The following is a 13,039-nucleotide window of genomic DNA, read 5'->3' as shown; positions in this document are numbered from 1 at the left end:
TCTAGCCAACCCTACAGTACTTGTAACGCCCTACTCTACTGTTTACATCTGATTTCTTTGAACCAAAATAGAACCTGTCTGATGTGTATCATCATTATGGTTAACTGAACACCAGATGCTCCAGGGCACAGAATTGCAGTGGACAATTGTGTCTCATTGACTTGATTTTCTAGTCAGTGAGCAGTTTTCAAATTCTTGATAATTATAAAAGTTACAATATTAATGGAGCCTCTGGATGGGTGTGTTGTCATGTTTTGTGTCTTAATCGCTGTTATAGTCAAGCTTTTTTCTAGAACCTTTACTTTAGCTTACATCATGATAGGTCCTACGGCTACTCAGCTTTTGGACTGACCTTACCCAAGGAGGTTATATAGATATAACCTCCTTGCCTTACCTTAGTGACCTATTTCAAGAAGCTAAAATGTACATTACATCATATAGTAAGTTAAACTTACTCTCATCTCCCAAATAAACGTACCGGTACGTTTATTTTTTTCAGCCTCAAAATCCACCCAGTACGTTCTTATTTTGGACAGTACGTTTATTATTTTTTTGAAAATTTGAGTTTTGCTAACCTGGGATCCCCTTAAAATTCAAAGTTTGGGTTTTCCTGCCGATATTTCCCCGGCATTTTTGCTCATAATTCATTATTTTCCGGCTAAGCGGCGTTGATTTCCCCGCCGCTATGACCCGGCCTTTGTGAAATTCTGGCGGAACTCGTAACGTATCGGTCGATCTCTATAACACTTCAAAGTCAACGTTGTTATTGGGCGAAAATAAGACGCCACACTGACGTTTTGAAATGCAATTCTTTTATAAGAACAACTTTAGCAGTCTCATTACATCGTAAACCAAAGCATGCTGACCAGAAACCAATATATGTCAGCGGCGCAAAGTGTTTCAAGTAACGTTACGCATGTAACACATTACTCTACTCACGTGAGATACAGTCTTTCCCAAAATGAAAATATAAAAATAACACCACAAAAACTGTGTCTTAGCATCAAAAACTTTATAATTACTTTGAAAGTATATCAAAACATTTCAATCCTACCGCAAACATGAAAATTTAGCCGGAAAACATGAAAATTTAGCCCGTCGAAAAGCGCCACAGTAACGCACCCGGCAGTAACAGTCCGTGGGAATGTTTTGTTTTGGAAGATCTCACTTCCAAGAAGGGGAAACAACTCTTTTTGATCTACAAATAAAACTCCTTTGCCTTTGTCAAAAATGTGTTTTTGCAGTTTAACAAATAGACTTTTAATACCTCAGTCTATATAAAAAAATCAATTGCAATATAGTCACCATTATTATCACTGAAAAATGCTTGAAAAAAGATCACTCCCCTACAGAAAGAATGCCGGAGGTTTCTAAGAACATGAGTGTACATTCTGTTAGCCCCACCCCTTTCTGTCTGTGGCGCCGCCACTGTCTATAGCTCACCCTTTCATGTAACATGAGAACCCTGTAGTTTGTGGGAACATTGTAACAAGCCTTCAGGAGGTTTCTCACAAATTTGTTGACAATTTAGTTTCTCAAATGATACATACAAGGGTAATTTTTAGATTTTAGATTATTTGTATTGCAACAACAAAAGCCAAGAACATAATATAATATTGTCCATGATATTATATGATATTAAATGTCCTTGACACAACACAATGATTTGTGGCATGTAATGTTTACAAATCTATGTTTCTATATGGAAGGCATAGAAGATAAATGGCAAGTTGGGAAAGACAAAAAGTTACATCATATACATGTGATTGTCATAGTCTTCCTTTTTTCTATCATGACTTTTACAAAATATAAGTAATACCTGTGATGACCATATATTCAGGATATTGTAATTTTCTGTTCATCTTCTAAATGTTGATACATTTGTATAGAAAAAGAGTAGACTTTCAAAGTGTTGCCTTATCCAAGTGAACTGAGAAGTTGGCGACTACTTTTCATGTTTTGATTATTTGTCAGTATATACAACAATTTACTTGCTTCAAGTTCCAAGCAGAAAATTCATGTATCAATGATCATGTACATTTTAACTTGTTGAATTGGAAGCACCGTTGGCCCCCAGTTAGGGGTCATAGCGGGGAACCTATGCCCAATTCAAGTTTTCAACATTGCAACTACAGTATATCTTTTTGAAGTGGCAAGGAATATTATAATTTGAAAAAGATGTGTACAGTTATTCTGTTCAATAGTTATACACTTAATTGGTATGGTCCTCAGACAGGCATAAATAGTCATGATCAATAAATGAATAAACAGAACCTGCTAATCATCTTGTATCCCTCAGACAGAAATTTCCGGGGGGTATGTTTATTCCGGGGGGTACGTTTATTAGATTTTGAAGATTTGTCCAGGGGGTATGTTTATTCCGGGGGGTATGTTTATTTGGGAGATGAGAGTAATTTAATTTAAAGTTAATTTGAATTTTCACATATGTAGGATGCCCAAAATGCAAGCAAATGCATTTTTAAAGGAAAAATTATAGTAAGATAATTTTTGTACTTTTCTCACAAATGTTTTACATTTAATTTTCTAAATCAATGTTTTGTGTTAATGTAGAGATAATTTTATGTCCAAAACTCAGTAGCATACATCACAGTGACTGTATGTACAGATACACTGTTAGTAATAAACCACCACATTTGCGCATAAAAGGCTTTCATCTGAATCTGAATAGATAACATCAGAGTTAAGGTCGGACTCCCTAACTTCATTGATGTCATCTTCATAAATTATGCATAGCCATCACATTAGATAATTGCACTACATCTGACAGAATTGGAACAAAAGTTGCTGACACTAAACCTTTCACCGCAGAAATGTCAATGGTTCAACTTTAAACCATTTAACGTTAGATAAAGGCTTATCACAACCTTTTAAAGCAACTGTCTTCAGATCACCTGACACATGCACAATGTTTTTTTTTCAACATCAAATACCCTTTAGCATTGATCATGACCTGCTGCGGGAACATTGCAATATCATATTTCACACATTAGAAATGTCTCTATCGTTCACTATTTGTTAACAATTCTAGCTTGTGATGTCTTTATTATTTTATGTATGTCCCACTAGACTCACTGCACTCACAAAAAAATTCTCACAGCCAGGGCAACAGTTTGATCTATTGCTAGTTAGGTGCAGTTCCTCTTTGGGAAGGCAGGAGGCACTGTTGGCTGAGGCTGTGGAATCTTTTTTGAAAGTTGATTCTTAGACTATATTTGTTGCATAGATGCATGATTTTTTCTTCTTCTTTTTGTCTATCAACAGGAGAAGGCTAGAAGGGAAACGCATCAAAGGCTTTGGCTGGAGAGTCTCTATGCAAAGGGTGGGTACTATCATTCATCTTACAATAAAAATTGATACTGTACAGTATATTCAATATCAATTTGTCGATAAAGATAATGTAACAGTATAAGTGTTAGCATATTAAGTTTGAAACATTTCCAGTTGGAGAGAGTATTTTGTTGAAAAGGTGACACGTACAACAGCAAAAATTCAGTCTTTATAAGCACTTAATCTCAAATTAATGTTTAAAAAAAGTTATCTGGTCTGATTTCTGTATCATTATCAATTAGTATAAAATGAAACCAATAGTTAACTTTGTCTTCTTATTAATTTACAGAGATGGAAGAAGAGCAGAGAAAACATGCATGATTTTTTTGCCAAGCTGGAAGTATGGAGGAGTCCTATGCATTCAATAGAGGGTAAGTCAATGCTACATTCAATCACTGGAGATGTGATCCAATTTTAACTCAGGGTTTATAATTATAGCTTATAAGTAACATCTACTAAAATAATTCCACCAGGGTACATAATTCCGCCACCATGAAAATATATGTCCAAACAGATCTTCAACCTAACGTCCCCCAGTATAATGAACGTCTGTATAAAATTATCTTGACTGTGCAAACCTGGAGGGTGCTGCACTAGAGATCTCTCAAACCCTCTGTTTTGGCGGATTATGTAACCCAGGGGATTAATGTTAATGGGGATAACAACTGGTCATAACACAGAGAAACACACTTGACTGTGGATAGTTCTAAGCAACAAAACTCTTTTCACAATTTAGCACAACCGTGAACAGTAAACTTCAGCTTAAGCTCCCTTCTAAAAGTTTAACACTCAACAGTATAATCAGGTTGGGTTAGGGACAAAAGTGGGATTCGAACTCTTGAACTTCTGGTCTAGAAACTGAGGTATCGCTGTCACCTGGACCACACAAGCAGCAATGTATTAAAATAACATCTGCTACATTTTCATACACACTAATTGTAGCTTTGATGTACAGTATCTAAAGAAAGATTTCAGGAGAGCTTACTCTGTTTAGTCCCCTTCTTGCAAGTAGAATTCTATTACCCACCCTTTGCATTGAGAAGTGGATTAAAGAGTCTTTCCAAACCAAAATTTTTCAATTTTGGGCTAGAAGGTACTGTAAGCTTGTATAAAGCCTCTTATAATACAACAGTACCTGCAAAATGAGATTATGTTACACATTTTTTTATCTTCAAGTTGATAATGTCTCTATTAGTAAGTAAGCACCATGTTATTAATCAAAACACTCCCTGAAAATGTATCTTTCAACCTTTGTAACAATGTTGTTACCACCATCCTTAAAACCAAGTTTTTGTAGCCATTTTTAGTACTTGAAAGGTCAGGGTCGCGCCTGTCCCATATGTGGAACACGTATTGTCTTCTGTTCTGCTACTTTTCTTTGTGTTCCCATGGTAACAAGAGACTACAGGGCAGATATTGTACCCCATGTACCAGTTCCCGAGCTGATGTTCTATGTGCTACCATGGTTATGGGGAAGATTAGTGCATATATTTCGACTTGTCCTTTTTAGTAAGACAGGATCAATATGTTGCATGTTTATGTTTGGGAAGTCTGTCTTGCATGTAACAGAAGGCAGTTTGAACTTGAAGAACAATTCAGGAACGTTGGACACATATACAAGTGTTTCCAAACTGCAAAAGATCTTTACCAACGAAGTAGAAATGGAAATGCCATGATGAAGATGTTTTTAAAAAAGCTCTTCAATTGACATAACAATCATGATAATGATGTATATCATTATTGCTTTGATTTCAGATCTAGAATAATTATTGCACAATAATACATTAATCATCAAGGTGCTTATGAAGCGTTCAATGTGTACTGTAAATCCATTTAATATTGCGGCTGGTAATTTTAGCGGTCAGGGGAAAAGGGAGTATTCACAGCATTTAGTTTTAACGGTGGCAACAAACAAACTATCTCAAATGTTAGTGATGCAATATTTGCATATATACGATTAAATTTTGATTGTTCACTAGATTGTTAAAGTTAGCCTGGAGTCCAGCTTTCTTAGCTTTAGTCCGCTACTGAAGTGAGGAGCGGAGCTTGGGTAGCGGACTAAAGCTAAGAAGGCTGGACTCCAGGCTACGTTTAAGTACACATTGTAGCTAGAATTAAGTTACCGTTGACAAATCAAGATTTACTGTATTTTGTGACATCATGTACATGTAGGTTAAAATTTTGTACATTTACTATTTCACAGGAAAGTTTGGGACGGGAATCCTGTCGTATTTCCAGTTCATGCGCTGGCTGCTGTTCCTGAACCTGGTCATCTTCCTGCTGATGTTCCTCTTCATCCTGCTGCCGGCCGTCATCTTCACCAGGCAGGTCGGCACGGTGGCCTCAACAAACTCTACAAACTCTACAGGTGAGGAAGAAAAGATTTTACTATTTACTAAGTAATTCTATCAATATGTTGAGTCAGTCCAGTTTTAGCTTCTTAGTCTGAGTGTGTAGAAATCAGTCCTAGGCTTGAAAATCTGGAACAATACAACTGTGAATGTTCATGAAAAGTCCAAAAGTTGTGGATCTCAATAAATGCATGAAAGGGCTTCTGGAAGGTTCTGTATGTTTCAACAGCCTTTAGAACAGGTGTTGAAGGTATGCATATAAAGATCAGAGTCATAGTTACTTTTAGTGTAACTTAAGTTAAAAGCAGTATATTCAAATATATATATATATATATATATATATATATCTTAATTTATACAGTAAGTAACATAATGACAGAGCAAAAGGCATCTTTTAGACTCTCCTATATACAAGAGGTGTATCAAGTGAATGATATGAAATTTTCTTTTCATTGTATAACCACAGAAAGCTGTGAGGATAAATACGTGCCTTACAACGTGAGCCTGTACCAACCGACAGACAAGCACATCAGTGACTACATCGTCGACGTCCTGCAGGGCAAGGTAAGTGTCGACCAGTCCTGTCAGTAATACTTTCTATGTTTTCTTTGAGATACATGTATTCTCTGTAACCTTCATGGGTTCTATGTTGTAACCATGACAACCTGATGTTCTATCTCTGTTGCTAGAGAATCATGGAGGGCAGCCACCTAATCTACTGGTTCTATTAGATTATTCCATGTAACCATGGTGATCTAACTTTCTGTCATGATGTTCTATATTGTAACCATGACAACTTGATGTTCTATCTCTGTTGCTAGAGAATCATGGAGAGCAGCCACCTAATCTACCGATTCTATCAGATATTCTATTTAACCATGGTGATCTAACTTTCTGTCATGACGTTCTGTATAGTAAGCATGACAACTTGATGGTCTGTTGCTGTTTGTAGCGTATCATGGAGGGTGCTCCTGTTCTATGGTAGTCTTGAGAATATCACAGTCATAAAGGGGCAACTTTGAAAGTGACATTCTGTCCCATTGCTACCTGCTCTGTGGGTTATATGAGATGTTCTGTTAAAGTAGTGTAAATATGACAACTTGATGTTCTATATTTGCTGTTTGTAGGGCATCATGGAGGACACCCACCTGTTCTATGGGTTCTACCCAAACACGATACAGAACATCCAGGAGACGGACGGCTACAACTTCACCTACAACCTCCCGCTGGCGTACCTCCTGACGGCGCTGTCGTATTTCCTCATCAGCCTCGTCCTCATGGTCAGAAAGTGAGTAGAACTTACAGTGATCTGTATTATGCATGTTTTGTGACTGAAAACATCAAGTATTTTGTACCAAAAAGGCGAAAATCTAAAGTACTAACTGGAAGAAAAATTACACTTACGTACACATAGACAATACAAGGAGAAAGCTAGGCGGTTTGGGGCATGTGATGTCTTTAATCTGTGAAACTGCTTTGTGGTGGAGGCTTATAATGGTTGTACAGAGACATCAACGGCCAAAGACTGTGGTCTTGGCGGTCACAACACAAACTGTAATGTATTACGTACAGTGTTGGTAAGTTTTAAAAAAAAATTATGAGTTCTTAAGATACGAGTTGAGATTGCAGCAAGGGCGGGATGGTGGTAACATTGCAGGGGAGGCGAGCCGGCCGCACGAGGCGGCGGATTTCGCGTTGTGGGAGCGTGGCACGAGCGGAGGTCAGAGGTCGCTTCCTCCAGCGTAATTCCCTACGATTGGTCCAGACCAATCCTACTATAATTACACTTACGTACACATAGACAATACAAGGAGAAAGCTAGGCGGTTTGGGGCATGTGATGTCTTTAATCTGTGAAACTGCTCTGTGGTGGAGGCTTATAATGGTTGTACAGAGACATCAACGGCCAAAGACTGTGGTCTTGGCGGTCACAACACAAACTGTAATGTATTACGTACAGTGTTGGTAAGTTTTAAAAAAAAATTATGAGTTCTTAAGATACGAGTTGAGATTGCAGCAAGGGCGGGATGGTGGTAACATTGCAGGGGAGGCGAGCCGGCCGCACGAGGCGGCGGATTTCGCGTTGTGGGAGCGTGGCACGAGCGGAGGTCAGAGGTCGCTTCCTCCAGCGTAATTCCCTACGATTGGTCCAGACCAATCCTACTATAATTACACTTACGTACACATAGACAATACAAGGAGAAAGCTAGGCGGTTTGGGGCATGTGATGTCTTTAATCTGTGAAACTGCTCTGTGGTGGAGGCTTATAATGGTTGTACAGAGACATCAACGGCCAAGCCGAGGGTAGTGAGGGCCCCAAACCGCGTAGCGGAAAAGTAGTTAGTTGTAGTGGTAGTGCTGAATCTAAATTAGAAGGTAGCTAGATATTCAAGTTCATAAAAAGTGTCCAAGGCTGGTGAAGAACGCGCCGCAGGACGTCACCGGCCGGGCACTGTCGAACAGCGTAGAGACAAACCGGGAAGGGTACGTCGGCGTGAGTCTCTCACTTAGTACTGTGAAGTGGGCCGTGGGCGGGTACTGGGGGTCTTCGGCACGCAGCTGGAGCTGGTCTTGATGAACTGTCAATCTGGCTGTGCTAAACTACTCTAATCTACTCTACTCTACTGGAAAGAGTCAAGAGTTTCGGGTGTGCGTAGTATTCCAGGCTGATGACGATCTCGCTGCAGGACGCTACCGCGGACTCCGAGTCGGACCGGAAGGTTAAGTCGCATCGACGTGGAGTGGGGAGCCTTGAGTACGCTGCTGTAGATGCACACCGCATTCTTGTAGACCGTGTAGGTGCGGGTGGAAAGGGAGGAGGGCGTGCGATGAGGAGTTACCGCTCGTGGAAGCTCGTGGATAAGTTGTTAGGTTCGCGAGAAGAGACATGGCTGCTCAAATCACGGGCCGAAGTCTCGCGAGACCCCGCCTCAAGGGCGGGAAGTGAGTGAGGGAGGGGGGCTGTCGGTCCGATCGTTGTAGACTCTCTGTAAATACGCTATTGTGGGACGGCAACCCGCAGGTTTCTTGGCAGGTTCGTGTGCCTCGGCAGTTGGGAAACGTCGCACGGTAGGTTGAGAGGCTTGATGAAGGCTCAGAATGTATATGTCGGGGAAACTCACACGGGGCAGGCGGGTGTGCAGTCCCAAGCTGATGAAGAAACCTCGCTGCAGAACGCCGCCCCAGATTACGAACAGTGTAGAGACAGCCGGAATCAGTCTTCGGGTGGAACTCTAGCTTAGAACTGCGAATCCAGGTGGACAACGGTACTGGGAGTCCTTGCACGCTACTGTGGTTGCACACCGCGGCCCTGCGTTAACATTGCAGGGGAGGCGAGCCGGCCGCACAAGGCGGCGGATTTCGCGTTGTGGGAGCGTGGCACGAGCGGAGGTCAGAGGTCGCTTCCTCCAGCGTAATTCCCTACGATTGGTCCAGACCAATCCTACTATAATGAGTCAGAACATTGTTTGGTACTTGAAATCAGTACCAGATTTCATTTGCGTAAGGTGCCTAAAGTGTGTTGACTGTTCATTCATGTTTCTGTCATCATTGAAGACCACCTTTCAGGTAAATGCTTTTCGATCTGGACCTGTACTGAAACCTCAGGCTGTTCTTGTACTTCTAGCTGCACCTGATGTTACATGTACATTAAATGGTACACAGCCTCAATGTATACAAGAGAGATGCTACACGCCTACTGCCTACCTGCCTATGTGCTCAGGCCAGAAACTGGCCCCTTGCTTTCCAGGAGGATCCTCCATGTAGTCCTGTCCCTTGCCCTAGCCTCTGCTTCCCGACTGTTTAAGCCAGTGTCCTTCACAATTTGGTCTTTCCATCTCTTCGGTGGTCTTCCCCGGGTCTGGGGGTGGCGAACTCCTGGCTGTAGGCTTTGTACACTAGTAGAGATGCTACACATGGAACTGTAAAATTCATTGACTTGGTGATGCGCGGTTGTTTTATTTTGCGGTTGGAGGAAAAATGATGTTTTCGTGGTGTTTACAATTCATGGTTGAAACAATTCTGTAGCACAGAAGTCATACAAGTCATACATATTCACAGTGTCATGAATTCAGCATGAAAAAAGCAATGCGAAAATGAGACCATTGCAAAAGTCTCAACGATTTACTAGTATTACATCAGATTATGTCAGTCTTTGCTTACATGTACTGCCCATTCCTTTCCCCTGCAGTTCTGCCCAGGGTCTCCAGGAGTCTCTGGTAAGCAGTGAGGACAAGTTCTACACCTACTGTAACAAAGTGTTCGGCGGCTGGGACTTCTGCATCAACGATGGTCGAGCAGCTGACCTAAAACACGGCCAGATCAGATATGAACTCAAGGTTCTTGTCATTCTTACAATACCTGAAAGTGGCATACACTTAAACTTAGTTTCTTATCTTTTTTTACTGAAAACGTAATGTAATTCCATCATGTTCCTCACAGGAATTAAGGGATGAAAATTCAGCAGTTGAAGAAAGGAGTGGGAACATTGTATGGACATTGAAATCAGCTCCATCTTTGATTTTGAATCCTCTCATAAGAGTGAAACTAATTAAGTCCTAAACCTGGTCACCTTCAACTTGAAGATGTATATATGAATGCTTTTCTTTAGTTTTCTGATATCTAAAGTAAGATTAGGAATAAAGTAAGAGGTAAACTTAAAGATGAAAACTTGAATCTGAAATTGGGGGAAAATGTCTCTGAAGAACTGCATGACACGTTCCATTTTGAAGGTTTAAAAGCAAGGATGGGTCTGTTCTTGAAGAAGACAAAGGATTAGACAAATTTGGTAAACCTGTATACTTTTAAGTCACTTTGTGTTACTTTGTAGAATGATGTAGAATTTATGATCATGAAATAATAAATGTTATTTCCTACTTCTGTCAGACTGACCTTGAGGAGCAGCGGATCCTGCAGAAGCAGGCCAAGCGGACAGGCGGGGAGAAATGCCGCCTCTACACCGTCCGGTTCGTGGTGAACATCTTCGTGCTGGCCATCCTTGGAGCAGGCGGCTTCCTCATCTACTATGCCAGTACCTTCGCTCTGGAGGTGAGGGCATGCAATGACATATGATTTATAATTATTATGATCATGATAATTCTGTTCAGATTCTTGTAGTTCTTTAAGTGGCACATAGGGCAGCAAGTTTCCTTGCTGTTTCAGAAGCAGGGTATATTTTTGCATGGAGGGGTTGCTAGCCCATCCCCTTGAACTTATTTGAAGCTCCTCCTCAAACGTGGTACTCATTCATGCCCCACACATTCATGTAGAACATCACATTAAGTACAAAATAAATTATGCGACTGGACAACTTCTCTAAAGAGTCAAACTGTCTTTCAACAGTGACTGAGGATGAGGTGACAAGTGCAACCTGACAGGGTATATAAATGAGTATCTGTGTTGATATGTTGGGCGATGCAGGCAGAGACTATAGATGCTCTATACTATACTTTTAGTCCATGGAAGAAGAGATCTAATGTCTTTGTTCCCATGCTGTGTTCTGTGGGATATGAAATTAATTACATTTGGTAAAGGGTTGTGTTTCTTCATCTTAGCTTACTTCTTGTAACAATCTGACTTTCTCAACCCTTTCTCCAGTGGACGGCCCAGTACGGCACTGCTACAGATACGGACGCCTTCGTGAAGCTGCTGGTGACCTACACGCCCTCCCTCACCATCACCGGCCTCAACATGATCGTCCCCATCATCTTCGACAAACTGGTCGGCTTCGAGGACTACTCGCCCGAGTTCGAGATACAGATGACGCTGCTCAGGTGGGTGATCATCATCATCATCATCATATCGGGCGGCTTGCCCGGACTAAGGTTGCTCTCTCCCTCCAGGCGTCACGGTCTGCCATTAGTTGGTCTAGGTCTTCAGACCTCACCCCTACATCCCCAGCAAGTTGGTCTATGTAGGTCCGTCGGGGTCGCCCGACACAGGAGTGCCCATGAGTTGGTGCCCAGAGCAGGAGTTCACTTACAAGTTCTTCCTTGTTTCTGTAGCTATGTCCTGCAAACCGTACCCTTCTCTCTCGTATGGTTGATGATACGGATGGTAATGTTCCATACAGTTCAGCCTTAGTGGGGTGTTGTTTCCAGGATTTATTGAGCACAGCTCGAAGCATGCGGGTGACAGTGATCTCAAACCTGTAATAGCTCAATGGACTCGATGAGATTTGTGGATTAAAGTTGAACTGAATTGCCAACCCAAAAAAGTAATGGACTTACCCACATTTCGACTGATCAACTCCAGTCTTTGTCGAGGAATGAGGATGGGAGGGCAACTCAAGTCTTTGTCATTGATGATGATCCACTGTGTTCTGCAGCTCAGGTAGTTGTGGAAACAACCTCTGGCTGCATTCAGTCTTTCTTTGTCATTGCTCAACCAGATAAGATAACACAGGTGATTTTCAAAACTCTTTACAAAGAAAAGTAACTTCAGCACAGATGCACAATCAACTGATGCGATGAAGAAAAATCCTAAAAAATCAGCATCACATAATATTATAAAGGAATCTGATATGATAACTGTTAGTATGTAGAACTCATTAGATATTTGAAAATCTCTTCTGCAGAACGGTTTTCCTGCGCCTGGCCTCCGTGGCTACCCTGCTCGGCACCCTGTACACGCAGATCGCCTGTTCATCGTACGCAGACGCCGAGTGTCGGGTCTGTGACGAGGAAATCAGGGTAAGTTGATGCACAATTTCTTATATTTCTTCAGTATATGTATCCTGGTACAATTGGTTAGGGGGTTGAGTGTCTGCCTTGCCAAACAACATAGAGACCTGTCAGGAGTTTGAACCTAGAACTTCTTGTGTGTCAGGTTTGTGATGTGGAAATCAGGGTAAGCTGTCTGCAGTGTACAAATTTTGACTTTGCTTCAAGGTTCATCTGTGTTGGTTGAAGTCATTCTGGAACAAGTTTGAACTGTAATTTCCAACACAAAAGTTGGACTTACCCAAATTTTCCACTGTACAGCTTCAGTCTTTATTAACAAGACTGAACTTTTCGTCCAACACTGTAAGAGAAATTGGGACTTACCCCAAATTTTCGGTTGACTCCATCAACCCTGTTCAAGGAATGAACCCGGCTACTGCAACGTGACGTCAGCGACACGTGATCGCAGTAGCGGGTCATACATGCCAGATAACTTGTGTCTCCCCCCGTCTCTGTTCAAGGTAGATCTCTGATGTAGATTGCCTCCTTTACTCCTCTTGCAAAGAAATCCGGTTCCGAATCAAGGATTTTCACTCCTTCTTACGATACTGAGTGTCCCGGAGACTCGATGTGGATATGTTGAGATACATGTACCTCTGAGTTCATAGTGCTCGGGCGCCTG

At 41.3% G+C, this 13,039-nt stretch overlaps 1 protein-coding gene across 4 annotated transcripts in view; it reads left to right on the top strand.

Moving 5' to 3' along the window:
- Positions 1-13,039, top strand: part of LOC136440108 (transmembrane channel-like protein 7) — a 382,010-nt gene that overhangs the window by 362,264 nt on the left and 6,707 nt on the right. For all 4 annotated transcript variants that reach the window (XM_066435932.1, XM_066435928.1, XM_066435929.1 and 1 more), the window contains 9 exons: positions 3,283-3,340; positions 3,638-3,719; positions 5,552-5,716; positions 6,166-6,263; positions 6,827-6,987; positions 9,888-10,035; positions 10,583-10,744; positions 11,294-11,469; positions 12,273-12,387. In XM_066435932.1, coding sequence (XP_066292029.1) covers positions 3,283-3,340; positions 3,638-3,719; positions 5,552-5,716; positions 6,166-6,263; positions 6,827-6,987; positions 9,888-10,035; positions 10,583-10,744; positions 11,294-11,469; positions 12,273-12,387 — 1,165 coding nt within the window. The remainder of the gene's footprint in view (positions 1-3,282; positions 3,341-3,637; positions 3,720-5,551; positions 5,717-6,165; positions 6,264-6,826; positions 6,988-9,887; positions 10,036-10,582; positions 10,745-11,293; positions 11,470-12,272; positions 12,388-13,039) is intronic.

This window comes from Branchiostoma lanceolatum, chromosome 8, assembly GCF_035083965.1.
Source record: "Branchiostoma lanceolatum isolate klBraLanc5 chromosome 8, klBraLanc5.hap2, whole genome shotgun sequence".
In the NCBI taxonomy this organism is placed as follows: domain Eukaryota; kingdom Metazoa; phylum Chordata; class Leptocardii; order Amphioxiformes; family Branchiostomatidae; genus Branchiostoma; species Branchiostoma lanceolatum.
Note: the sequence above shows the minus strand (reverse complement) of the source record. Positions and strands in the feature narration are given on the sequence as shown.